Here is a 26,269-nt window from a genome sequence, read left to right on the forward strand (position 1 = left end):
GTGTGTGCGCTGGGGGGGAGTGGGAAGGTGAGGTGGACAAAGAAATACCATTTTCCAAGCTATTGTACCAGGCTATGTCACACCTATCAGCTCATTTAAATAAATTTCCAGACAAGGCTTGGAGAGGTTAAGTGACTTGCCCAAGGCCGCACAGCACGTGAGCAGCAGAGCGGGTAAGGGGGCCTGGAGGGTCTGCCAGAGCTCTGGAAGTCACCGGCGGGACCTGGCAGGGAGACTCTGGGCCTTACCCCAGGGCTGTCCCGAGGGGATCCCAGCAGGGGGCGCCCTGAGCCCCTTCCCGGGCCGCCGGGCGCGCCTCCAACCGGCGCCTGGGACGGGGCTGGGCGCTCCGCCCCCGGGCTCCAGCAAGGCTCGGCGGGCGGGCCGGAGGGCGCCGGTAGCGCAGGGAGAGAGCGGAGCCGACCGCGGAGCGCCACGCTTCCCGCCGCGCCCGCGTGCCCACCGCGCCCGCCGCAGCGCAGCCTTCCGCCGTGAGTAGCGCCCGTGTGCGGGCTCGACTGGCGAGACGGGGCGCACGGTCCGACCGCAGTGGTGCCCCGGGACAGGGGCTGGCGGGGGCAAGCTTCTCCGGGGCGCACTCTCGTGTTCTCCAAGCCCGCCGCCTGGGTCCCTGACGCTGCCCACGGGTATGGCCGGCCTTGGCCTTGGGCGCTGTGGCCTCATTGGAACGCCGGGACCTGCCCTCTGCACCCCCAGGACGCCCTCTGAAGCCTGGCAGTTTGACCCGAGGGACAGGGGCGGCGGGCAGAGGCGTGACACCCAGGGAGGCGATACGAGACAGGCTTTCTTCCAACAAGTTAGGGCCCCTTGAGGGGATAGAGCACCCCAGATTTCTGGGAGAAGAGGAGCTAGGTCGTCTCAGCATCCACCTCCTTGCACGACTCCTGCCTCCTTGCTACGGGAGGAGGTCAAGGGAGGAGGCCGCTCTGTATGCAGCTTCCTATGTGGCAGAATGAAGCTGTGAGCCCTGTCGTCAGGATCCCGGCCTAGGGCAGAGCTAGGGTGGGGATGGGGGCAGCCAGTAGCTCTGTGCAGGCTGGGGTAGAAAGGCATAGAAGGGTGTTCTCAACAGTTGACCCTGACTCTGGACGAGGGAGGCATTGTGCATGTCTCATGGCCTGTGTGGCTCTGGCCATTGCCCCTGTAACTCTGCCAGGCTGAAGTGAGTATTCTGTTTAGGAAGGCCCAGAGGTGAGCGTGCGGGCCACACAGGTAGTGGTAGATTAGGTAGCGGGCCACACTGGAAGAGAGGATGCCAGAGCTGGCTGCCTAAGGGGCAGCTGGGAAGGTCCCTGTGAGCAGGTGGAGTGAGCACAGTCTCTGATACCCTGTACCCTACAATCCAGTGGAGGGCATCTGGGCCTGGCACTCATTTCCCATGTGCCTGGGTGTAAGGTATTCCTGGGGGAATCCTGGTGATTGAGGGGTGCTCTTGCCTTGGCCCCTTCAAAGATACTTTCAGAGTCCTGTTCTTCCCAAACCACCCTTCTCTCAGGAAGTGTTTTTAGCATCTAAGGCGACCCCAGTGATAATTCAACAGCTCCGGGAGAGGCTTGGGCAGGGGGCACAAGGCCGGGTGTATGTGGGGGTGCTGCTCTGGGGCAAGTTCCAGTTGGCGGAAATGAGACCTGAACTGACCCTGACCCTCCCTAGGGCCTACCTAGTTGTTAGATGTGGAGGTGAACAAAGAGGGCTGCCCAGTGGAGCTGGACCTTCACCAGAAATATGGTGTTTTCTCATGTCAGCTTGGCAAGTGGCTCATCTTCTCGGGACCCAGCTTCCTCTTCAGGGACTGGGGTGGGTCAAAGCCTGGAAGGGCACTGTCCCCTTCCTGGAATGCCAAAGTCCCCGCCTGTCTGTTGCCAGCCTCCTCAGCGCCTGAGTGTGATGAGCCCTGATGGCGGGAGTAGGATGGGAGGTGTAAGGGGGTAATCACGCCTGCCCCCTTGCAATGCCCCATTTCACCGACTGGCACTGGGGAAGTGGGGAGAGGATCTCCGAGAGTTCAGCAGGTGAGCGGGGAAGGGGGCTTGGTAAGGTTGAGAGGGTCTCCTGTGGGGTGTTCCTCCAGCCCCAGGGGCCTCCTCCTGGGCTGTCCCTCAGAGGCCACTTACTCCTCCAACCCCAGTGCCACCATCATAGGTGCTGTCCACAGAGGCCCAGGAAGAGCAGCTGTGTGACTTTTAGCATGTCCCTTCCCCTGTGGGGACTTCAGTTTCCTCCTTTTGTAGAACGAGTGGTTTAGACTAGACAGCAGTGGTTTTCAGACACCCCCTCCACCCCCGTGAATTCTTACGCAGAAACCCAACATATAATATGGCTAAAATGGAACTGCTCTGGCTCCCCTTCCTCACACTGGTGGCTCCTGAAGCAGAGTCTGAAAATCCCCAGATGATCTTTGAGGCCCTTTTCTGTGAGGTTCTAGGAAATCCCTATTAGCCCTCAGAATTGTTGCCTTGTGTGAGGGGTGGGGGCAGGAATATGAATTGTAGAGACTGCATTAAGAGAAACGTGGGCATGAAGAAGGGCCTCATCCTTGGAATGTCTGGAGCTGATGGCCTGTGCCTCTGGCCAAAAGCTGCAGCTGTGTCCGTCCCCTCTGCCATGTGCTTTTCTCTTTTCAGGGCCAAAGAATGGCCTGTGCCTCTGGGTCCTAACTGGTGACTATAATTCCACCTCAGAGTTTCTTCCCTTTAGTTTCATGTATCCAAACTGGTAAAATGCAAAATCATCTTGGGGAGAGAGGTATGGGAAGAGTTTTAAGTTGTAATCAGTTGTTTTTACCTGACGAGGTATCATAATTTATGGAGCGCCTGCTGTATGCCAGCTACTACAAGGGGACAGAGGTGAGAATGTCCCAACCCCTGCCCTCATGGGTCTCCAAGACAAAAGGCAGGAGCAAGGAACTCACATTTTTGGGACCATCCAAGCAATATTTAAAACATTTTACATATGTTATCTTATTTGTCCTGTAAGGTAGATATTAGACTCATGTTTTTACTAGGTAAAACTGCATACAAAATAAGTATATACCCCATTTGTCCGTGTTACCACCACCCAGATCAAGAAACAGCATTGCCAGCACCCAGAAACCCCCTTGTGTTTCCTTCTGGGCAAATCCCTCACCCAGGGGTAACCACTGACTTCTAGCACCGTAGAGTCGTTCTACCTACGTGAAGTCTTTTGTGTCTGGCTTCTTCCATTCAACATTATGTTTGTAGTTACACCCATGTAGTTGAAGATAGTAGTAGTTTATTCTCATTGTTGTATAATAATTCCATGGTATGGGTATGCCTCTATCTATTCTTCTACTGATGACCAGTTGGTTGTTTCCAATTTTTAGTTATTATTAATGGTGCTGCTCTGAGCATTCCAACACGGATCATTTACAAAACATCTGCATGCATTCCTCTTTGGTATGTCCATAGAGATTGCCCAACAGTTTTTCAAAGCGTCCCAGTGTTTAAGAGTTCTAGTTGCTCTACATACTCGCCAACACTAGGCATTGTCTAGACTCATTCTCCACGTAAGTAATCTGAAGTTCAGCAAAGTTGTCCTGTGTTCAGTGTGTGCTAGTAAGTGGCAGTGCTGGGAGTTGAACCCAGGCCTGTGTGACTATGGAATCTGTGCTCCATTCCTCCACATTAGACATAGACATGGATTATGATGAGCCAGAAAATGATAAGCTCTCACCCTAAAAATGTATGAAGAGTTCTCTCTGGGAATTTACAAAGGAGGAGCATTTTCATCTGTTTTGTCGAGAAAAAAGGACATGGAGCCTCACATACTGGTGGCATTTGAGCCACTAGAAGGGCTCTCCAGATGGGCTTCCCCTGGAAAGGGCCCAGGCTGAACTGAGGCATGGCAGGGGCGCGAGTGTTGGGAGAATGGGAAGGTCTGCTTTGGCTGTAACATAGGATATGTGGGGCGAGGGGGCTAAGGTCAGGAAGGTGGGTTGGGGCCAAACTGGTAGGCCTGGTTTGTCCTTGGGGACTCCCCCGCTTGTCCTTCTACTGGGGAGCTGGGGCCGCTTCGAATCCAGCTCGGCTCCTGACAGCGAATGGCCCTGGCCTCCAGCCAACGGCAGGCCTCAGCTGTTGCTGGGACCACTCCCAGGGTATCTGCCGACAGAACTTCTTGGAGTTGTCTGCTTCCATCTAGCTGTGTGAAATTAGTAACCTTACTAATTTGTAACTCCCCACCCTCACCCCAAGGAGCTGACCCAAAGAGTTTATTTGGAAGGCTTTTTTTTCAGCACAGAGGAGATGGTGGGTAGCAGCCCTGCCGCCGTGTGAGCTCGTCCTGGGAGATTTGCCAGGATGGAGGTGGGCAGTGAGCATGGGTCGAGCTTCTGATTCTGATCAAACCAAATTTGCCAGGATGACCTCCAAACCTTTCCTCGGAAAGGAACGGAATTGGTTGTCTTAACGGCTGCGCGAAGTAGAAACACAGAGTAGCCTGGGATGAGTCAAACAATAACAATAGCAGTCATCCTTTTTTTCTGCCCAGCAGTTTATGCCCTTATCACAATGTGTGAAGTAGGTAATATCGATGTTATCACCCTGTTTACAGATGAGGAGGACGGAGACTCAGCGAGAGTGCCAACCTGCTGTGAGTCACACAGCTAATATACCACCAGCCTAGCCTAGAACGGGGGCTCCTGGAGCCTGCTCTTTTAAGTGTCCCATCTTCGCTGGGCCCTGACCCCATGGCGGAGCACAGGGTGAAGACCAAGCAGCAGGGAGGGTGTGTGATGGACAATGAGTGCTGACAGGCAGGGGGTTGGCAGATGATGCTGAGAGTAAGGCCTGGGTGCCAGGCCGGCTCGGTCTGGAGGTCTTCAGGGATGTGCGTGCCTTCGTGGAAGGGAGGGAAGCTGGTGGCGTCTTGGTAACAGAGCTCTAGTTTTCAGGGGACAGAAATGGAGGAAAGAGGGTGAAATGTACACATCGCCTGTGAGAACAGCTCCAGCCACTTGGCATGGATGAGACACGCCCTTATGTACTGGTGCCTCCACCCAGACTGATGAAAACAGTCTTTTGGGGTTCACAGGTCCTGGGCGTGGTTGGTATCTGATTGACAGGTGGAAGAAAAGCTGCCTGTGCTTAGCTGAAATGAGCTCTGAGAGGCCTGTGATAATGACTCTTGAAAGACACATCCACAGGCAGCTGGTTTTATCTTGGTGACTTGCAGACTGTGTCCTGGGCTCCACCCTTGGCGTGCTGTTGAGGGTGGCAGGTGACTGTCCCAGGAACAGGAGAGCTCCTTGGGGCAGGTGGATCCCAGGACAAGATGCAAACAGCCTCTTCCGGTGGAGGGGTGAGCACTCCTCATGGCCCAGGCTCGTCCTGTGTCTCTCAGTCAGGTGCCCTGGGCAGGCAGAATTAGCTCTGTTTTCCAGAGGAGGAAACTGAAGCTCCTCTGACGAGAGATGAGGTCACAGAGCCAGCTGGGGGCCGAGCTGGAACTAGAACCTCAGGCTCCCGCTTCCCGGTGCCTGTTGTCATTGGTCACACCACCCCTGCCCATCTTTCCCTTGGGACGATGAGTGAGAGAGTTTGCACATCAGTTCAGACTCACGTGCAGGTGGCGCAGCCTCTGAGGGAGCTGAGGTCATGAAAAGCCCTTACCTTTCGACTGCATTTTATAGTTAACAAAATGATTTTATGATTTACCTTTGGTTTTTACAGAATTAGCCCCTTGTACAGACTGAGAAGCTACGTCTTCCGCTGTTTAAATGGCTTACCCAAGTAAAACTGGGACTCGAACCCAATATTCTGACTCAAAAATTAGTGCTCTTTCTCCTGCCTCTTCCCTCGGTAGACCTGAATTGCCTGAGAACAAGTTGCTGAAGTCGGTTGACACGGCTGTTCCTCTGAACTTGATTAGAGCAGATCTGAATAAGCGAGGAGGGATCTTCTTCTGTCGCCTTACTCTAAATCAAATCACCCATACAGGGTGGGTCATGGGTGAGGAAAGGCTTGAGCATGGCAGTCCTTGAGGACCGAGGGCTGTGGCTTATTGTTAAATTATTAGTGCCCTTGCAGCTGATTACTTTTAGGCTCAGACTCTCAGGCTTTTGTCAATTTACACATCTCTCCTGATCTCAGTTTCAGGGCTGTACGTGCCAGACCTCAATGAGGAGTCCAAACATGGAGACCTTCAAGCAGCAGAAGGTGGAGGACTTCTATGACATCGGAGAGGAACTGGGGAGGTAAGGGGCTGAGAGAGGCGGAGGGGGAGCGAGCTGGAGCCAAGGATACACTTCTCTTGGTGCACGTGTCAGCTGATCATGTCACAGGATTTGTGGGAAGCTTTAAAAACAATCCTGGGGTTTATTTATTTAATTTTTATTGAATGTACTGGGGTGACATTGGTTAGCAAAATTATACAGGTTTTAAGTGTACAAGTCTATAATACGTCGTCCGTATATTGCATTGTGTGTTCACCACTCAAAGTCAAGTCTCCTTCCGTCACCATCTGTCCCCCATTTACCCTCTTCCATCTCCTGTCGCTCCCCTTTTCCCCTGGTAATTGCCATACTGTGGTCCGTGTCTAAGTTTTTTGTTTTTTGTCTTTGCTTAATCCCTTCGCCTTTGTCACTCAGCCCCCAGCCCCCGCCTTCTAACAGCTGTCAGTAATCCTGAGGTTTATTTATCTTTACGGGTGGCTCTGCACAGAGTCATCCTCTGAAAATAAAGACACCAGCAAGAAGGGGCTAAAATTGTAGAGTTCTTGTTTTCAGTATATTCGGGCAGAGATTTATGGTGAATCTAAATGATTCTTGGTTTATCTGTTATTGTCCTCCCAAAGCCCTCCCCAGGCATTGGACTGAGACCTGACCTGTTGATTTTCTTCTCCAAGTCCCACTTGGCATTCTCCACAGCTCCCAAGATTTTGTTTCATAAGCTCGGAGCCTGCATGGGAGGTGATGTAATCCTCCTGAAGGTGGATTTGCATTGAATAACGAGCCACACGAACATAGTCATAGGGTTCCTAGGATCTGAGTTATTGGGTGCATTTTCTGGTTTGCTAAACACAGAACGCAACCAGGGCTAACTTCCAAGATCTGAAAGTAGTTACTATTTAGAGAGAAATGAAGATTTTCCAAAGCTCTCTCCTTACCCTCCATTTCTAACCATTGCTAATATTTAGCTGGTGTTTTAGGGATTATAAAACACTAGTTCCGAAGTTTCATTCTCACAACAGTGCATGAAATGGGAATTATTTTTACTCTCATTTTTCACATGAGGAAACTGGTCCCAAGCATTTAAGCAAGTTGCCCAAAGTTGCTCAGCCAGCAAGCGCCGTAACTGAGGTCTAGCCAGTCCAATCTGTATCTGCACACCGGTCGTGCGCTCTCCTATGAACGCGGCACTTGCACACTCACACATGCTCACCAATATACCCAGCTTCAGCCCTTCACACACCCAGCAAAGTAAAAACCTGGCGCATCAGGGTCTCCACGATATCCAAGAAGCAAAACGGAAGGCCCTTCCTCTTTATAGAGCTCTAGGGTCAGAACTAATTCTTTGCTTTAATTTTAAAAGACAAAACAGAAAGAGCTTCCAAGCCACAGCCAGGCTCTGAGAAGAATGGGAGGTGCTGGTGCTTCAAGTTCAGGCGGTGCGCGTCCAGGGTGACTGGATGGCTGGGTGTGGGGAGGAGCAAGTGATGCAGAGGCCCGGCGGGGGGGGGGGGGGGGGGGGAGGAGGTTGGGGATGACTGTCCTGCCTCATTTCGGAGACTGCGCTGACCTAGGCAATCCAGGGCCCGGTGGAAGGGTGGGAGGAGGACGGGGGCCGGAAGCTGGGGGTGGTCAGGTTCTTTTTATCTCAGGTGCTTCTTCTGGCCTTGGTGACACCAGGGGAGAGTGGCACTCTCAGCAGCAGACGCTGCCAGGGGCATTTGCTTCGGTGGCCTCACCGTGGTCACGCCCTGTGTGTAGGGCTCAGTGCTAAGTGCTGTCGGTACAAAGATGAGGAGGACACAGACTGTCTCTGCCTTCCTGGAGCTCCAGCTGGTGGTGGGGGCAGCCACTCACACAACACGGGTGAGACAGGTGCCAGAACTGAGAACTGAGCAGTTGGGGTGGGAGTCTCCCAAGAAGGAAATACAAGCAGTTTCCTCGGGGAATTCATCTATTACTACTTCCTAGTCCTATCTTTCTCCCACACACTATATAGAGCTATGGGAACTGGAAGAGGTCTCACGTCTTCTGATCCTCCCCTGCAACGGGCCGTGAAGGCCCCATGTATCTCACAGCCTGGAAAGCCTTAAAGGACCCCGCCTACTTTTCTAAAGTGCTAATCAGGCAAGGAGTGAGTAAGAGAGAGTAGAGGCCTTTGGAACGGCTTGACGTGCTAGGATTTGTGGTCTAGAGGTCAGATGAGCTGGACGGCCATTAGAGGTCCTTTCTAACAGGCCCTTCCTCTGAGAGTTAAGGAAGCTGAAGCTCTGAAGAGGAAGGTCTTGGCTGGGACCATAAACAGGCTAGAGATAGAGCTGCCTCCAGGTGACGGCTCAGCTTCTGAGTGGACAGTCCTACCTTTTTCCCCTCCCCTTCTTTTCTTCACTTAACATTCTTTTGCATACCAGGCACTGCCCAAGGTAGCAGTAAGTGCACAGGGATATTCTTGTCTTCTTGCAGCTTATGCTCCCTTAGTGGAGAAAGGCGCTAAACAAGTGAACAAGGGAGCATGTGTTAAGGGCTATGAATGGAGAAAGCAAGGTGCTAAGAGAGTATAGGGGATGTAGGTTAGACTGGATGGTCAGGGCCCGTTCTGAGGAAGAGACTGTTCATCTGAGAACTGAGGGGTTAATATGCAGACAGAGACAACAGCATGGACACAGACCCAGAGATGGGGAAGGGCCCGGGGTCGGAGCTGCCGGCAGGAGGCCAGTGTGGCCTCAGAACGTGAGCTGTGGACAAGCCATGCGAGGTGAGGTTGGAGACATGGGTAGGGGCCAGATGCAGCTGGCAAGCTCCCTGTCAACGGGAATGGGACCCCACAGATTGAGATTGGAGTCCCCTTCCTGGCTGTGCAACAAGAGGACAACTTGCTCAACCTCTCTAGGCCTCAGGTTTTGTACCTGTATCATGGGAACAGTAACAGTGTGTACCTCACAGTTGTGGGGATTAAACAAGATGCCGAGTCCACGGTGCCCCTCACAGAGTCGGGCACAGGGTAAGTGTTCAGTGAACAAGGGCTGCTGGCCTCAGACGTCAACTTGGCGCATCAAGTCCTGCCTCCCACCAGTGGACCCTGGGAGAAGGGTGTGGGGTTCTGCAGGAAGAACAGCAGGGGAAGGAGGCTGTCATTCTTATTTCAGACGGAGCTGCGCTAGGTTCTTCCTCGGTCATCAGTGAGTGCCCCAGCCTCCACTCCAGGGAGGTCTTGTTGATTTTAGCTCCTCGCTAAATCCTTACCTTGTAAAAATGAAACATGAATGACAGTCATGTTTCATTTTTACCTGTACTGGTGGATGAAGCTCACAAACATGATGTTGGGTAAAGGAAGCCAGACTCCAAGAGTCCATACTCTATAATTTGCGTAAAGTTTGAAACAGACAAAATGAGTCCGATGTGCTAGAAGTCAGAATAGTGGTTATTGGGTGGACTGGAGACTGGAAAGGGGCACAGGGGGACTTCGGGGGCATAGGTGTTTTTCTATTTCTTGATCTGGTGTCTGTTTCACTGCTGTGTTCATTTCATGAAAATATATCAAGCTGTGCATGTACGTTTTCCTGTAAGTATGTTATATCTTAGCTAAAACCATGTATTAACAAGCAAAGAATCTTTAACTCCACTTCCTGCCCTGGCCTGGTCCCTGAAGCACATGTTTTTGATTCCTTTGGAGGCCTCCTCTGTCCTTGTCTTACAAGTAAGAACATCTGTGAGAAAAGCTACAAAATCTAGTTTTGGATGGGGACAGCGTGCCCTGGCTGGAGAGTCCTGAACTCGGCTGGAACTGCTCCTGGCCCTGTACCTCTCACCTGATTTCTGGCTCCCAGCGCTGAGTGCAGACACTTGGCTGTGCTTGCATTTTTGGCAGCAGCCTGCTTGGGATGCTGGCCTGCAGATTCTGGCCTCTCCCAGACTTGGTAGCCTCCCAAGGGCAGAGCAGGGGAATATTAGAGCAGGGCTCATAAGGAAAAACCCATTCAGCCCCTCGTTTTACAGACAAGGCTAAGACCAGAGAGAGGAAGTGGCTTGTCCAGGTCACGTGGTGAACCAGTAGTAGACCAGGGTGGGGACTGGAGGTCTGACACCTGTCTAGGGCTCTGGTCACTGGAGGACCCGCAGAGCACAAGCTCATTTTTTCCTTTAATTTGAATGCTGCTGGGAAGTGGGGGAGAATGTGTGGTGGGGTGGTCTTTTCTGTTTGACCTTGAAGTTAGAATAGCAGGGTCAGAGTCAGGGGGTGAACATTTGGGAAGGAATGATGTTTCCCAGAGGGAGGGCGCTGATAGTTGGGTCCAGTGATGAACACTGTAGGCCCAAGGATACAGGGTAACCTAGCGTACGCAGCATGTAACAATCAATGGTTTCTTCCTTCCTGTATTTTTATTACTTTCCTTTACTTAGAGTATCAGATTATTATATTAACACGAAATCGTTAAATGTTACCATTGAACTGGATCTCAACGAGAATTTTGTCCAAATCTCCATTTTACAGGCAAGGAAAGTGGGGTCCAGAGAGGGGAGGTGAGTGTTCAAAGTCAATATAGGAGGTGGAATTGAAGAAGCTTTGCAACTACCTCGTGCCCGTTTAAACAAACCGACGAAAAGCTATCTGTATGTACATTCAACTTTTATCCACAGCCCCCTCCTCTCTCAGGGAGCCTGCCTCCCCATTGCCCCACACATCCATCACCCATCCCCTCCTCCCTCCCTGAGGAAGACCGCAGCCTTAATTAAGCCCTGCTACCTGCGAGTATTTAACCTGCAAATCTCCTTTTGTAGGGGCTGCAGCTTGGGCCAGGGAGGGATCCACTGCTCTCAGGCCTCATCCTCCCTGGGAGCTGAGGAATTCCCTGGGACGGCCTTACGGACAGGGCCACCGGCCAGGCCCGAGGGTCCTGATGGGGTCTTCTGTCGTTAGGATCACTCACCATACACTCAGCTTAGCCTGGGCAACCTCCTTTGTGAGAGAAACAAAAACCTTCAGGACATGCGTAGAGCTCCGATTCACCCAGGCTGGGTGCTGTTGCCCCATCTAGTCACAAAGCACTGCAGGACACTGCAATAATAGTTGTTGGTTTACTTGTCTCAGTCCTTGAGAAAAGAGTTTCCAAGGGAAAAGCGTTTCTGAAGCAAAGGGGCTTTTACTACTTCTTTTCAAATGAGAAATAATTTTGTTTTCTTATAAAGGGGAGGCATGGCAAATGGTATAAAGTTATGATGAGTTAAAGTAAAAGGCAGAACGCCCCCACCCCCACTCTCCCTCCACGTTTCTTGTGCACCCGTAGACTCTGATGGTAATTTTCTAACAGGCAAGTTAGAACTTTTCTAAGTAAAGCAAGTGTATACGTGGACCCAGATAGGCTCACACAACCATAACAATCTACAACTTGCTTTTCTCACTTAATGAAATGCGTTGAATATCTTTTTACAGCCATGTATTAGATCTGTGAGACTTATTTCGGATGCAAGATTTTTTTTTTTTTTTAAATAACAAATTTAAGAAGGCACTTTAAGCCAATAAAAGATTAGCAGCCTTAACACAGCAGCTATTTTTATTTCTGTTTTACCTTCTAATCTTTCCGCGGCTATTTCTCACGTCCACACATCCTCTCTTTTGTGTCTACTTGAGGCACTCACAGGCTCCGAGCTAACATTCCCCCAAGTGCTAAGCGACCAGGGCAAGCCGGGGAGACCAAGGGGAGCAGGAGCCGCGCCCACGGCCCTGGGACGGCCCAGGGATGAGATTAGGCCTATCCTGTCTCACGTTTGCTGGAGCTGGTCCGTCAGCTCCTTGAGGTCAGGTCCATGTCAGTTCTCCCATGCTGAGTATCGCTCTAGCACTGAGACAGAGGCCAGAGGTCCCCCAAACTCAGTCACTTCCCTCTGCTCTTGTGTTCCCTCACTCTTGGAAAAATTAAATTTTTCCCTCAAGGTCCAGATCAAAGGCTGTCTCCCTGACAAAGCCTGTCATGACCCAGCGCATCCTGCCCCAGCCCCTTCTGTGGATTTATTCTGGACCCACATCTCTGCTGAGTCTGCTGAGACTAATGTTGTCATGTCTCATGTCACACACAGAGTTCCCCTGGTCATCTCCCCCTCTGCACTGCAAGTTCCTCCAGGCTGGGCTCCTGCATGCTTCACCTTTTATCCACCCGTTCCCCTCCCCACCACCATAGTGTCCGGCCCAGGCCACTGTTGATAACTATTGATCACTATTGATAAGCGCTCAGCTCTCATAGATCCCCATCAGTTAAGTGCAGAGCTGTCTGGAGCCTGCCTTGAGTTAAATCTGAGGCAGAAAACATCAGCCAAGCCCCCAGCTCCCATAGGCCTTGGAGTCCATGAGTATTCATGATTCCCGAAACACAGAGTGGGAAACGAAACACAAAAATTACCTCCATTTCCTGGACACGCATTCTTGTATTTAATCCCTGTAACCCCCTGGGAAGCAGCTATTATTCCCATTTTAGGGATTAAGAATCTCATTTTCTAAAAGTTGGGGAACAGGGGTACCTTCCTTAAAAGCTAACGAGATGAGAAGATGGAACAGGCCATGAGCTAATTAGGGGCCCCCACCCGCCCACCCAAACATGTGCTGTTTGTTCAGAGGAAGGTATCCACCTGGGTGGGGCTCCTCCCAGGCTAATCTGGGAAAATGTAGGTAAGCACCTGAGGGAAGGGCTGTGCCAAGGACTGAGGAACAGCAGGCCTGGGCTTGGGCAGGAGGGCACGTGGAGGGGGGTCGAAGGCATGGGGCTGCCAGGAGGACAGGCGACTGCGAGGGCCCTGGATGATAGAAGCCACGGGTGAGGGAGAGGCGCTTTTATCGTGCTTTGTTACAAAACAAAGCACAAAGCCACTCAAACAAAGTGGCTGCATTGCATACGCTTCAGTCAGAAGCTGGCACATGGAGCACATTGCTTGCCTGAGGGGCAGGTCCCATTGAGCTCGGTTTGTACTATGAGAACTCTAAGAGCTGAAGAGAGGTGCTTACAGGGTGGGGCAAAAGTAGGTTTACATGTTGTTTGTACAGAAAATAATACAATAATTAACAAGTGATAATGCAAGAATAAACTGTTTCATGTACTCAAAACTATAAACCTGCTTTTGCCCTACTCTGTATGTGGGATAATCAAAACCATTATATACCTGTATCTACTGTATATGCTTCCTTTTCTATTTATTTGTTGCCAGTGTGTACACTTTTGTGTTGTGTTGTTTTTTACTCAACATTCTATTTAAACCTTGTATGTGTACAGAGCCTATGTAACTTGAAACATTTTTTGTGTTGAAATAATTTCAAATTTAATAACAAGGTTTCAGAATGACAGGCCTTCCATACGCCCTTTTTCCAGATACCCCGATTTTTAACATTTTGTCACTTCCTCTCCCCTTCCTTCTCCCTCTCCTCTCCCTCCTGCTCCTCTCCCCCTTCTTCCTTCCCTCGCTGCCTCCTTCCCTCCTTCCTTCCTAACTATTTGTTATTGTTTCTGAACCATTTGAGAGTCAGTCACAGATATTTTGCCTGTTTATCCCTAAATACTTCATTATGCATCTCCTAAGGACATAGATATTCTCTTTCATAACCACAGTATAGTTTTTAACTCTGATATAATATTTTTATCTAAGCTCTCACTCTTATTCCAATTTTGTCAATTTTCCCATTAGTGTGCTTTATAGCATTTTTCTCCGTGCAGAACAAGATCCAGCGCAGATCATACATTGCCTTTCGTTGTCATATATCTTTAGGTTCCCTCAGTCAGGACAGTTCCTTGGCCTTTCTTTGACTTTCATGACATGGATATTTTTGGAGAATACCAGCTTTAAAAAAAATAGATATAGTGTGTATATATATATATATATATATATATATATATATTTTTTTTTTTTTTAACTTAATAGTATTCTGCTCTACAGACATTCCCAGTTTAGTTAACTTTCCCCTATTGTTGCCCACTACTAAAAATAAGTGCTTCCATGGACATATTTGTTTAATTTCCTCTCTCTGCATTATTTCTGCTGGGTGTATTCCCAGAGGTGGAATACCAGGTCAAAGGTTATGACTGACTGATTTGTCGTAATGGTTAAAACTAGAAATACTGAGCTGGTTTACTAGGTCACCAACATGCTTTTATTTCCTTATGGCTTTGCCAGCACTATTTCATGTATTTCTGGTAGTTCAAGGGTTTTGTAAAGATACATTACTGTGTTTTTGCTGTAGGGAAATTTAAACTGGTTTAAGTTTTCTGTGCTGCTCTTAATTCCAAAAAACTTATTCTCTCTGCTACTTTACCTTTTTCCATGGTGTTTCCATTTCATTTTCAGTTAATTACGTTTTTTATGGATAATTTGAAATTCTGATAGCAACACAAGGCAGGCAAGGCAAATATAATAATTCTCATTTTGTAAATGATGAAAATAAGGCCCAGAAAACTTACCCGACCCATCAGGCCCAGAGACAGCTCTCCCCTGCGGGGGGATGGTGTTGCCTCCTGCCCCCACAGGGAGAGAGGATCGGGGTCTTGGGGGGACCCCAGGGTGCCAAAAGGGTTCCACTTGTTTGTCTCTGCTTTCAGACGCTGGTGGGGAATGGTTCTGTAAGAAAGCTTGCTGAGAGAGTGCTGTCAGGAGGGAGGGGCTTCTGGGGGAGGGGTGTGCTTTGAGGGCAAAGGAGAGAGCTGTTCCCCTGTTCTTCCTCGGGCTGGGGAGACCAATGTGAGGGGTAAGAGCCAAGGCCAGTGGTAGGAGTTGGGCCCCGAGGTACCCCCATGTCAGCTGTAGTGAAGCACCCCAGGGCGTTGGTCATGGGACCCTGCAGTTCCCGGGGCCTCTGTCGGGGCGAGGGCTGCAACCTTCAGAGCCTGTCTCCTGGAGGTCGCCCCAGAACCCAGAGCAGCCTCCACCAGGCTTTAGAGCCCAAGGACTTCGACCTGCAAGGACTCCTACCATGTCCAGTCCAGGGGGCAAAAAACTATAGCCCTGTAGCCAAATCTGCCTGCTACCTCTTTGTGAATGGCCCTGGAGCTAAGGATGGGTTTTTCCAGAGGAACGGTTCCAATAGATTTGATGATAGGAACATTAACTTTGGAACCCAATTAAGCAAAATATTGTCCTCCTCACTAAAAAAAAAAAAATAAATAAAATAATAATAATAATAATAATAATAAAAATAATAAAAATTCTTTTCATTGGAAGACCTATATTATAAAAAACAGGCAAAACAAGATAAAACTCAATTCTTATTATATTTTAAATTCCACCAGTTAAGTATTTGTTGAAATGTAGTTTTCTCCTTTGTTGAATGAGGACCCACTTAGTGAAGTTTTCTAAACTCCATCTTGATTTTGCTTCCTGGCCCCTAACACCTGAAATACTTACCATTGGGCCCTTTGCAGAAAAAGCATGCCTACTCCTGATCTACTTCAGTAGAGCTTACTATTTAAGCAGCAAAAGTTTAAAAAGGTAGATTATTGTGAGGTGGAAGATAGGATATAAGCAGATCAAAGTGAAGGTGCAGCGTGGAAAAGGAGGAAGATGGGGTGGCCAGAAGTCCCCTTGTCCCCCACCCCCGTCCCTTTCACAGCCCACAAAGAACCTCTGAGAAGCCCAGTGTCAGAACCTAGGCCAGTCCTGTCCTCCGCAGAGAAAGCTGGGGTGGGAAGAAGGGGAAGGAGCTCTCCGGATATCAGGGATTATTTTGTACTGGGCACAGGGTGGGGACGGGGGCATTACCTGGTTTAATCCCCTCGAATCCTATGGGGTGGTAGGTATTTTTCCCATTTTGCAGATGAGGAAGATGGAGTTTAGAAAACTTCACTAACTTGCCAACTTTAGCGTCAAAGCTGGGATTTAAACCCGTGACTTCTGATTCCTGGACCAGTGTTCTCTTGCAGGTGACAAGCTGCCTAGGGTTTTCTTCCTCCGTGTGACCCTTGGGTCTTCTCCAGAGAACAGAGAAAGAGGTCAATGCAATTGTTTAGTGCTCTTGGCGGTTTCCCAGACAATATGCAGGGATCCCAGGTATCCTGTGTCTACTCTCAGGGCTGGCACTGCCTCCCTGCTCACCCCCACCCACTGGCTGCAGGCATCTAACCCTGAGGCCTCCTTCAGGACCCTAGTCTTAAATCCTGAGCCGTTGGCCCCTGGTCACTTGGCCACAGGCCCGGAGGGTAATGAAGTGTCCTTCCCATCTTGGGGTGAGGTTTACTTGGCACCTTGGGGGCAGGGCCCACCAGCTGGAAAGGCGAGCTTAGCTGCCGCGGGGCTGCAGTGTGGCTGTAGAGGCACGGTGTTCCTGCTACACTTTTGGAGGAGGTCCTGCCAACGGAGAGAGGAGGCAGGGCAGAGGGGAGAGGGCAGCTGAGTGGGGAGGCAGGGAAGGGAGCCAAGCCCCTCCCGGCAGGAGAAGGGGCTCAGGGCTGGAGGCTGACGAGCCTTCGTCAGTGGTGGTGACCACTCTGGGCGCTTGCAGCCACCGGGCCCCAGTCCGACCCTGGCCCTGCTATTGAGCTGCTGGACCTTGGGGGCAGCTTGGCTCACCTAAGCTCCGTTTCTTCGTTGTAATGGTCTCTGTCTCACAGTGTTGTTGAAATACCACATGTGCAATCTGAGTCTCTTCATGTTTTCCAGCCTTCTGGGGTCCCATCGTTAAGGTCCAAATAGAAAATATGAGCATTCCATTCCAGGGCAACAGGAAGTCCTGTTCCTGACCCATGGATTCTCCCCAGGGAGTGCTCACATCCTCCTCCACCTCGGGTCCTTGAACTCAAGTGCTCCTTCTCCTTCGCCACGAAGCCTCACTCCCTCCGTGGCCCTTTCCCAGGCAGGAGCTCAGGCCGATTTCTGAGTGCCTCCTTCGCCACTGAGACTGGTTGAAGTGTAAACTGAATTTCATGTAGGCTTGGGGGCAGTGAGAGCAATTTCGACACAAAGAAGGAAATAGCTTAAAGCGAGAGAGACACCGCTGCTTCTTGACCCCTGACCTCTGCCACGATACTGGGGCCTTCCAGGACCCTGCCTCAGGCCCCAAACCAGCACCATCCTTTCTACTTACCACCCAAGGGAGACCCCTGTTTCTTTCACGTACAGGCAGTTTATTGTTGTTGCAACCTCTGCCTCAGTGGACTTTAGGTCTCTCTTGTCCTGAATCAAAGGCCCTGTAAAGTCTCTCCCAAACAAAAAAGCCACCTGTGACATCCCTTCCTTCCCCCTCATTCCTGCCGTAGACACAAGGGACATAGCCTGGCATGTGGGAAGTGCCTAGCAAATGTCACAGATATGGACATCGCTGTGCTCAAGGCCCAGTGGTCTGTTGCTTAGAAGAGCTCACAGGGTGGAGCTGGTTGGGCGACCTGTGAGATTCCCCATGTGGGATAGGCAGGCAGGGGGAGTCACTGTCCTCATATTACAGATAAGAGGCACAAGGATTTGGTCCCAGCCTTCAAGGGCAGGGAGGCCAGATGGAGTGGAGGTAAGGCTGTATGTCCACAGGGATTTGTAAATACAGGTCTAAGTAACAGTCTTGAAAAATTCTTAGAGAAAAATTTTAAAGGCATCTTAGAGCCAGCTAACTGTACGGCATTTCCAGAGTTTGGAGTCATGAAATTCTTTCTGATGTTTCATCTGAATTCTGACATAGGATCTGTCCTGGGGTCCACAAGCGTCTGAGAAAACGTCAGCTCCTGCCAGGTCAGGACGCACTGCCAGGCGCTGGCTAAGCTGGCCTCGCCCCACTGCACCCCACCTCCCCCGCAAGGCCTCTGGTTCCTCGTGCTCCTGCTTTCCGGGAAGGCCTGTGACTGGGCCATGCCTGTGGGCAGCTGAACCACACCTCTCCAACACACAGCCAAGAGTTTGTCCCTCAGGCTCAGGGTCAAAACCGGGCAACAATCCCAGTTTTACTATTGACTGCCTGTGTGACCTTGGGCAAGTTACTTCACCTTTCTGAGCTTTGGTGTTCTTATCTGTGAAATGGAGAAGAGACCACCTACTTTATCAGGCCAGGATTTAAACTTAGATCTCTCCTGACTCTAGAGGATTGAATGAGATTGTAACTGAAACGTGTAGACACAGTGGTTGTCATCACAGGCAACACCTCTGAATCACAGAAGTGTTTTAAAACAAACGCACACGCGCATGCATATATGCCAGGGGTTCAGAGTTAGAAGATTTAGGGTATAGAATGTACAACTGGATCCAAGATCACTCCTTCAGAATGGTACTTGAGACACATAGTAGGCTCTTAGAGATGTCGGTTTATTCCTTTCTTCCCTAATAACAAGTCTCTTCATTATCCTCTGTCCAGTTATGTATTAGTATTTTTTATAACACCAAACAGATTTATTTGTATACAACAGCGAGTGTTCTAGCTGACTTGGGGACCTGCCGCAATGGGGAGACTTGCGGTGTTGCCTTCAGATGTTAAGTCTCTTTATCTGACACTTCAGCAGGCTTTTTAAATGGGTCTTCCTAATGGGCCTGCTTGTCTCATTTCTGATTTCTTATGATGTACACGCTGATGAACCAGATAGCCTGTGTTCCTCTTCTGTTTATCCAGGTACTTTCCCATGAAACGTGAGAGATAAGTTTGACTGTTCGCAGAAGCCAAGTTCTTCTGGTCTTTCTGGATAACATGTTCTTCAACTCCAGAGCAGACTCTAGAGTTTGTATGCCATTCTCCAGTTACCTATCTCAGGCCTCTTTAATCATCGGAGGGCAGATTTTACCCTCACGTTTTCTTAGATATCTTAGGAACTGCTTTGCATGTTCCCTCTTGACCTCAGCATGGTCTTCCAAAAATGAAGGAAAAAGAGGTGCTTCTGTGTCCTCACGCCATATGGCCTAATTATAGGCCATAGATAAATAAGCATCACTGACGTGCCACTCCTAAGATACTACTTGATTAATAGCAACGCTACATTCTTCAGAGAGGAGGTTCTGGACCGGGGAGGCCATCTCAGCATTAGAGAAGTGCAGGTATAAAAAGTGCTACCTCCCTGCCTTTGCTCACACTGGAGCCCTGCTGGGATTCCTTCACCCCCACCCCCACTCTTTCATGGTGTCTACCACACTCAACATTCCTTTCTCACTAAAACTACTGCCTTCTCCCTTCTCCCCAGGCCCCTCCCAGCCCCCTACCCCGTAGAGCTGAGCTGATTGGAGGGGATCCTTGTTCAGGGGTGGTCCCCGATTCAAACAGGAATGGTCACTTGACTCAGAGTGACCCATTCACTGGCTAGTTGGTATCCTATGAGATGGCTGCGTTGAAAAAGCTCTGCCCATTAGAAGCAGTGGTAATTAGCTTCTCTCTCTGAGACTTGATGCAGAATGTGAGGAGGGAAGGGAGCTGCCACTGAAGAGGCAGTGATTCCATAAGCTAATTCCTTGATGGCCTCTAGATTCACTTTTCATTCCTGTGTGTGTCCTTCCAGTGACCTACTGCTCCTGGAAGAGCCCAGGCAGCATGCTTTGCCTGTCTTATCTCTGTCTCACCTGTGCATGGGGCCTTCTGTTCCATCTGTGCTCAAGTTTTGCTTCCTCCCAGAAGCCTGCCCTGACTACTGTAGGTGTGTGGACTACAGGCAGGGTTGGGAGCATCTGTTCTATGTCATTATTTGCCTTTGATCCTGCTCCCACCCGCTTCCACCACCCTGAAAAAAAGTTACCCTAAAGCAGCTCCCAATCCAGTGAGCTTCCTGATCACAGGAAGTGGAGGTCATTCTGTTTTATTTCCCAGGGTTTTATGCAGGGACAGGCACATAGTAGGCGCACAGGATATGTTCAAATGAATCCTGGTTTCAGTTGGCTCCTATTCTGGGGTCGCTATTCTGGCTTTGAACTTTGACCATAGCCAAAGTTTCTCCTCCTTTCTGGTACTCAGTACCCTTTCCCTCTCAGCTCTAAAATTTCATGGGTCTATGAAATACCAGTCAAAAAGTGGGAGATGCTTTGATGATCACTAGGGTAGGGAAGGGAGTGGATGCAAAGATATCATTTATATTTCTAGGAGCTTACAGAGAGATTGCAGAGGTAAATAAGCAAACAAATAAACATACAAAAACAACCTATGAGAGTATCAGGCTCAGCAGCAATTCAAGAGCTGTCAGAACATGGTGCAGCTGAAAAAACATCCAGACACTACCTGTGATACCAGTTCAGGGCCTGGCTACCTCCACGGCCTGGCACAGCTGGAGAAGGTTGTGGGGGGGGAGCTCAGTGGGGCGCTGACGGATGGGTGGACTTGGGATCGGCTGAGCAGGGAGGGTGGGTATTCCAGGTGTAGATGGACTTGAGCCCCCAAAATGGACAGGATAATGCAAGGTATGTTTTGTAGAGAGGGTCCCCAGAGGCCGGGTGACAGGTCTGGCAGGGAGGCAGTGGGCAAACCCAGGGGAGCAAGCAGAGGATGGACAAACGCCTAAGCCAGCCATTAACGTTTTTGATAATGTGGGTCACAGGAATACAGAGGAATGGTAGAGGTGTAGGATAATGGATGATTTAATTGTTTCTTACCTATACTTTTTCGTATTTTCTAAATTGAAAATGTTTAACCTGTATTTTTTTTTATGTCATATAGAACAAATTGCTTTTTAAATATTTCATGCTCCAGAATTTGGACTTCATACTGGTTTTGAGCTGGAAGAAAGGTTAATTAACGGGATTGGATGGAGAAAAGGGCACTGGAGGTGGGCCAGGGAGGAGCGATCATTGCAGAGAATGTGAGCTGATGAGGACCTGGCAGGGTCGCAAAGGAGGGGTGGGGGCGTCACTGCCTGTATCCTTCCTGCAGAAAGAAAAGACTCAGGGAACCCTGGCTGAAGGGTTCGTCAGGATGACAGCAGCTAAAGGGGAGGGAAGGAGAGGGTGAGGGTTCCATGCTGGTAGCTGCAATGAGTCTCCCATCTCTTTTGCCAGAAACGGTCTGGCAGAGATACCCCAGTGGGTCTGGAAGGAGTCATTTGTCAGCATGCCATTAGAGTTTAGACGGGAAGGGTCCCACAATACCTTCCCTCTGACCCCTTCAGTGCACTGTGAGCTCTTAGAGTCATTTTAAAATGTTAAGTAGTCTGCTCTTCGCAGAAGTATTCACCATACACAAGCCCTTCTTTTTTGGAGTGACTTGACTTTTCTTTTTTTTTAAAGATTTTATTTATTTTTAGAGAGAAGAGAAGTGAGGGAGAAAGAGAAGGGGAGAAGCATTGATGTGGGAGAGAAATACTGACCAGCTACCTCTCACACACTCTCAGCTGGGGGCCTGGCCCACAACCCAGGCAGGTACCTCAACTGGGAATTGAACTGGCGACCCTTTCTCGCAGGCTGGGGCTCAATCCACCAAGTCACACCAGCCAGGGCAGAGTAAGTTGACTTTTAAAAAATCTATTCTTTAGGGAACTTATCGATAGGGTGAAGTGAAGTATACCTGTATATATTATAGCTCAAGTCCTAACTCTAGCTAATGCTGGCTTTTGGAAGCTCTTCCTAAATAAGAGCTTCCAGAAATAAGTCTGGGGAAACTTTACCTAATGCTTGGAAGAAAGTGAGCATTCACTGAGCACAGAACTTAAACGATTTAAATGTTAAGAGCTGCAGGTGCTCATTTAGTAATAACAATGTTGTACATATTCTTTTCCCTCTGTGAGGTTGCCCAGTAGCCAGCACCTAGAGCATTGCCAAGGTGAGCTGATGCTTGTTGATATTAACTGGCATTTGGATGGTTACTCTAGTAAAACTGTCCTCTGTGCCCACCGGTGTATGTCTCTAATGCGTTTACCTTCCCTTTTCGTTGGCACCTTAGATTCCTCTTTGCAGGGTAAGTGCTTCCAGACCATTGTCTGTCTAAACCATAGCTTCCCTACATTCTCTCTGACATAGTCAGGAAAAAGTAGCTGGGAGATTAAACTGGAGGGTGTGGCTAACTTAGTCCCATTATTTTGTCCACTCTACCTGTCTAAACTTCCCTCTCAACACTTTCTAACCTTTCTCCCCTCTAGCTGCTGTCCATATCTTTTAATGAGATGTCTTTTTCCTTCTTCTGAGCACCTTCTCTCTCATCTCCCTTCCTTTCTTCCACCAGTTCGACTCAGCCCTCAAGTCCAGTGAAAATTCTTCCTTTCCCTTGTAAGCCTTCTCATAAATACTTGCCCCAGTCATTGCCCCATCCAGCTTCAAGTGTCCATAGCTCTGGGAGTCTGTGCCTCAGATGTCATTCTTCTGAAGAAGAAGGTTTCCTGAAGGTTCATTCTGTATTCCAAACCAGGCTGCAAGACCCCTGAGGACAGGGCCCTTTCTTAGGTTTTACCTTTCTTCGTGTTTTCCTTCCTTTGTGTCTTCAGTAACTCTAGCGTAGGACAGGATGTGCAGTCGGCATCCAGCAAACACCAGGACCGTGCGACAACCATAATCTGCTCAGCCAGCTCAGCCTTCAGAGCTGGAGTTTGCGTCTTTCAAGCCCAGGAGCCAGTAGAATTCAGCAGCATCATTTTTATCACAGCTCTGTTCACACGACTTTCTTTGTTTTCTTGTCTGGAGGGGGCGGAGCAGGGGAATAGGCCCAGCGTGCAGAGCTGTTTGACATCTCAGCAGCTGTACAGAATGCTCGCTTGTTCTCCCTCTCATGTACCAGAACCACCCCATATCACAGCTTCTTTCTGTGCGGGGTTAGCCTAGTGACTTCTGTGTTGCTTTTGCTTCTCTAGGAAGTAGCTGAGCCTGGTTCTGAGAACCCAAGTGAAGTCTCTAGTCCCAGGGAGAGAAGGTGCCAGGGCTTCCCTTTGTGGACAGGGCCTGATCTCAACCGAAAAGATGAAGAGAAGTAGAGAAGTCCTGTGGCCATGGAAGTTCCACATCAGGGCTGGGGCTTTCTTGTGGTCATCGGAGAAGTAGAAAGACTCATGTGAGGCATTCGCGCCATCAGCCTTGGACCTGGAGCAAAGAACTTGATTCAACTTCCACTTTAGCCACAAATGTGTTGTGGGGCCTTAGGCAAGACACTCTCCCTCTCATGGCCATACAACATTTTGGTGGTGCAAATGGGACTCAAATTACACTCCAGGTCCTTTGCTCTCTCTACTGCTCCACAGGAACACTACAGACATTTGGTTTCACACCAAGTCACCTATCCTTTCCATTTTAGTACCTTTTAGTACCTGAGCTGCTCTTAGAAATAGGGACTTTCTTCCAGAGACCTGCTGTCAGAGTTCTATCCCCAAACTATAGTTCTTTTATGTTTCTATCCTATGGATAGTTTCCTTTAGGTCTCAGATTTCCTTGGAGTTACCCAACGGGTTTGTCTCTTTTGACAACTGCAAAGAGATTCTTACCAGAAGAGGTGGGCCAAGTGGCACTGCTTTGGTGAAGCAAGTAATGCCTTTCTGTAGCTGGGCTCAGTAAAGACTTGTTACACCAAGAGATGAATGAATGAATGAATTCCAGCAAGAAACAAGAGAATTGCTGATGCCATGGTATCACCTTAATCAATACTATAAGAGACCAGGCCAGCCTTGGGGAGATCGCTCTGTGAAACTAACCACCTCAGAGAAGCACTTACCCCATTTAAATCCGGGCTTGAAGTGGATTCTGTCCCCACTGCTGTCTCAGCTGTTGCTCCATGTTGGCGCCTTTGATGAGACAGTGCAATGAGAGAGTCCTGGGGTGGGAGTGCAGGGACCCAGGCTCTGGTGCTGGAGTTACATGTTCTCAGGCAAGTCCTTCCCCCAGAGGCCTCAGTTTCTCCATCTCTTAGTATTTAAATGCCTTCCAGCACTAACCTCCTGGACTTCCTGATTACGTGAAGCATCCTTGCTGGGCTGCCGCTATCTGTTCAGTCAGTGCAGGAGTCACTCACCTGGCGGTGTGGCCCATGGCACAGTAAAGCCTCTGGTGCCGCTGAGACTGCTGCTGCTGACGTTGGGCAGGGACGCTTAGCACCGAGTCATGTTCAGGGCCTGTTTTAGCAACACTGCTAGTAAATATTGACTCTGTGGCACGAAAATGGAAAGCAGAGATGACTGCATTAACTCAGTCAAAGGGTAGAAGTTCACCAAACCCTGATAAGACAAGATGTAGTTATGAAATGTGTAGGTGTGTCACCAACAAATAAGTTGTTTAGGGGTGAGGAGAATGGAAAACACAACAAGGAATCCTGTGTGGGCAATCCATGGCTGCTGGCCTGTCGGCACCGGCTGGCCTGCTTCATCTTCTATTTGTTTTAAACACACTTTAGAAATATAGAAAAATGACTGGAAGGAAATACATCAAGATATTTACCGTGATGTTCTCTAGAGATGGTGAAATTGCCACTAAGTTGATTTTTTTATATGCTTTTTCTATTTTCCACACTGTCTACAATGATCACGTATTACTTTTGTAATTAGAAAAGTGCAATGTATTAGAAATGAAATATTTTTCTTTGAAGCATCTGAATTTTCAGAATCTTTCAGGTCCCTCAGATCACAATGTTTTGTCTGCTGGACATTATATAGTAACATAGCTGTCAAGAGAAGAGTCCTTATGAGAGAAGTTATTCTTCTAAATGAACCCTGACCTAAGTGTGTTTACTTATTGATTTGTACTCATGAAAGCAGAATGTGGTGGGAAAAATTCCAATCACTTGAGACTTCAGGATTTTTTTCCTAAGTAAACAAATACTTGCTGCTTTGAGTGCTTTCTGTTTGCCAACCCTGTACTTCACAGTGTCCAGGCCCGGCTTGGCCCAGAACTGGGCAGGTCTGAGAACGGGGCACTCTGATTAGCGGTTACCTTTGAGCCAAAGGGAGGAGGAGCCAGGTATGGAGGAGGGACTAGGCCTTAGAATTTGTAGCATGGGGGTGGGGGCGCTGTTATAATAATAATTACCACTGATTAAGCACCAGCCATCTAACAGGAGCCTTCCATATATTATTACTAATCTTTAGAAAACTTTGTGTGATAAGTGTCAGCTACCTTTTAAGGATGAGGAAACCAGGACCGGGAGAGTCACCTCTCCAAAGCTCTGGAGCCAGTCGGCATCAAGCCCACGTCTGCCTGACTGCAAAACATTTACTCTTGCCTCCCCGCCACCCCACCTCTCAGTGACTTAAGGTTCTGAGCCAATGCACAAGGACTGAGGGTCTTTGGAGGACTGAGGCGGCCCCAAGTGTGAGACACGTTTGTGCTCTCCTGGGGAGACTCGGCAGGCCCAGGGGGGGCCACGAGAACCATAGCACAGCCAGTTCAGAGGGCCCTTCATCTTTGGGCTGCTTATGGTGGTGGTGGGGAGGGAGGGAGAAAGACAGAGAAAGGGAGAGAGAGAGAGAGAAACATTGATGTGAGAGAAATATCAATCGGTTGCTTCCTGTACACGCCCCGACCAGAGATGAAACCCCAGAGATCAAACCCGCAACCTAGGTATGTGCCCTGACTGGGAATCAAACCTGCGACCTTTTAGTGTACGGGATAATGCTCCAACCAACTGAGCCACCTGGCCAGGGCATGCTTGTTGAGCGTTTTAGCTGGATTAGTAGAGCTAGCTTCTGAGTCTGCGGCAGCGATTGCCTCTTTGGTCTCACAGGTCCAGTCCTCACAGCCCTTGGAATGGGCCAGCACCCCCCTTGCTCGCCCACCCCCACTGGAACTCTCTCTAGGGGCAGACCCTCGCTGCAGGATGCTGTGTCTGCCCCCATCGCCGGGGAAGGCCTGCCTTCCGAGAACGAATGCCTCGGAGTTGGGTTTCAGTTAAAGTTTGTTTCCATTTATTTTGTTTTCTTAGGAGAAAAGACGTGTGTTTGAGGGGAGCGACTGAATTGTGGTGTGTGGTGTTTTTAAAAAAAACTATTTTTTTTGGCCCAAGCAGCTGAGCTGATTGAAGCCCAGTAGTACCCATTATGGAAATGCCTTATCTTGTGGTTCTCCAGAATTGTGGCTGGAATATTTTTGGTTTCCTGGCAAAGCCGTATAGGATTTTGAAATTTGATGGAGAAGGTTTCAAAGTTACTGAAACCCAAAGGAGCAGTGGTGTTTGTACACTTCTGGTCCAGCGGTTTGTGTTCCTCTGAGGCTCACACCATTGTACCTGCCTTTTATTTT

The 26,269-nt window shown here is 49.3% G+C and overlaps 1 protein-coding gene and 1 pseudogene across 5 annotated transcripts in view; one reads left to right on the forward strand and one right to left on the reverse strand.

Annotated features, from left to right (window-relative positions):
- Positions 1-373: 373 nt before the first annotated feature.
- Positions 374-26,269, forward strand: part of DAPK2 (death associated protein kinase 2) — a 108,078-nt gene continuing 82,182 nt past the window's right edge. For 4 of the 5 annotated variants that reach the window (XR_008528423.1, XM_054565307.1, XM_054565306.1 and 1 more), the window contains exons 1-2: positions 374-491; positions 6,132-6,235. Coding sequence is in view for 4 of the 5 variants with exons in the window: in XM_054565307.1 (XP_054421282.1) it covers positions 6,159-6,235 (77 nt within the window). In the remaining variant the exon portion in view is untranslated. Of the gene's footprint in view, positions 492-5,938; positions 5,980-6,131; positions 6,236-26,269 lie in introns of those variants that run through there. The other variant, XM_054565305.1, reaches the window with a different exon arrangement.
- Positions 15,568-24,162, reverse strand: LOC129064189 (ferritin, heavy subunit-like; annotated as a pseudogene).

This window comes from Pteronotus mesoamericanus, unplaced genomic scaffold (assembly GCF_021234165.1).
Source record: "Pteronotus mesoamericanus isolate MK-2021 breed Mesoamerican mustached bat unplaced genomic scaffold, CSHL_Meso_final contig_164, whole genome shotgun sequence".
Taxonomy (NCBI): domain Eukaryota; kingdom Metazoa; phylum Chordata; class Mammalia; order Chiroptera; family Mormoopidae; genus Pteronotus; species Pteronotus mesoamericanus.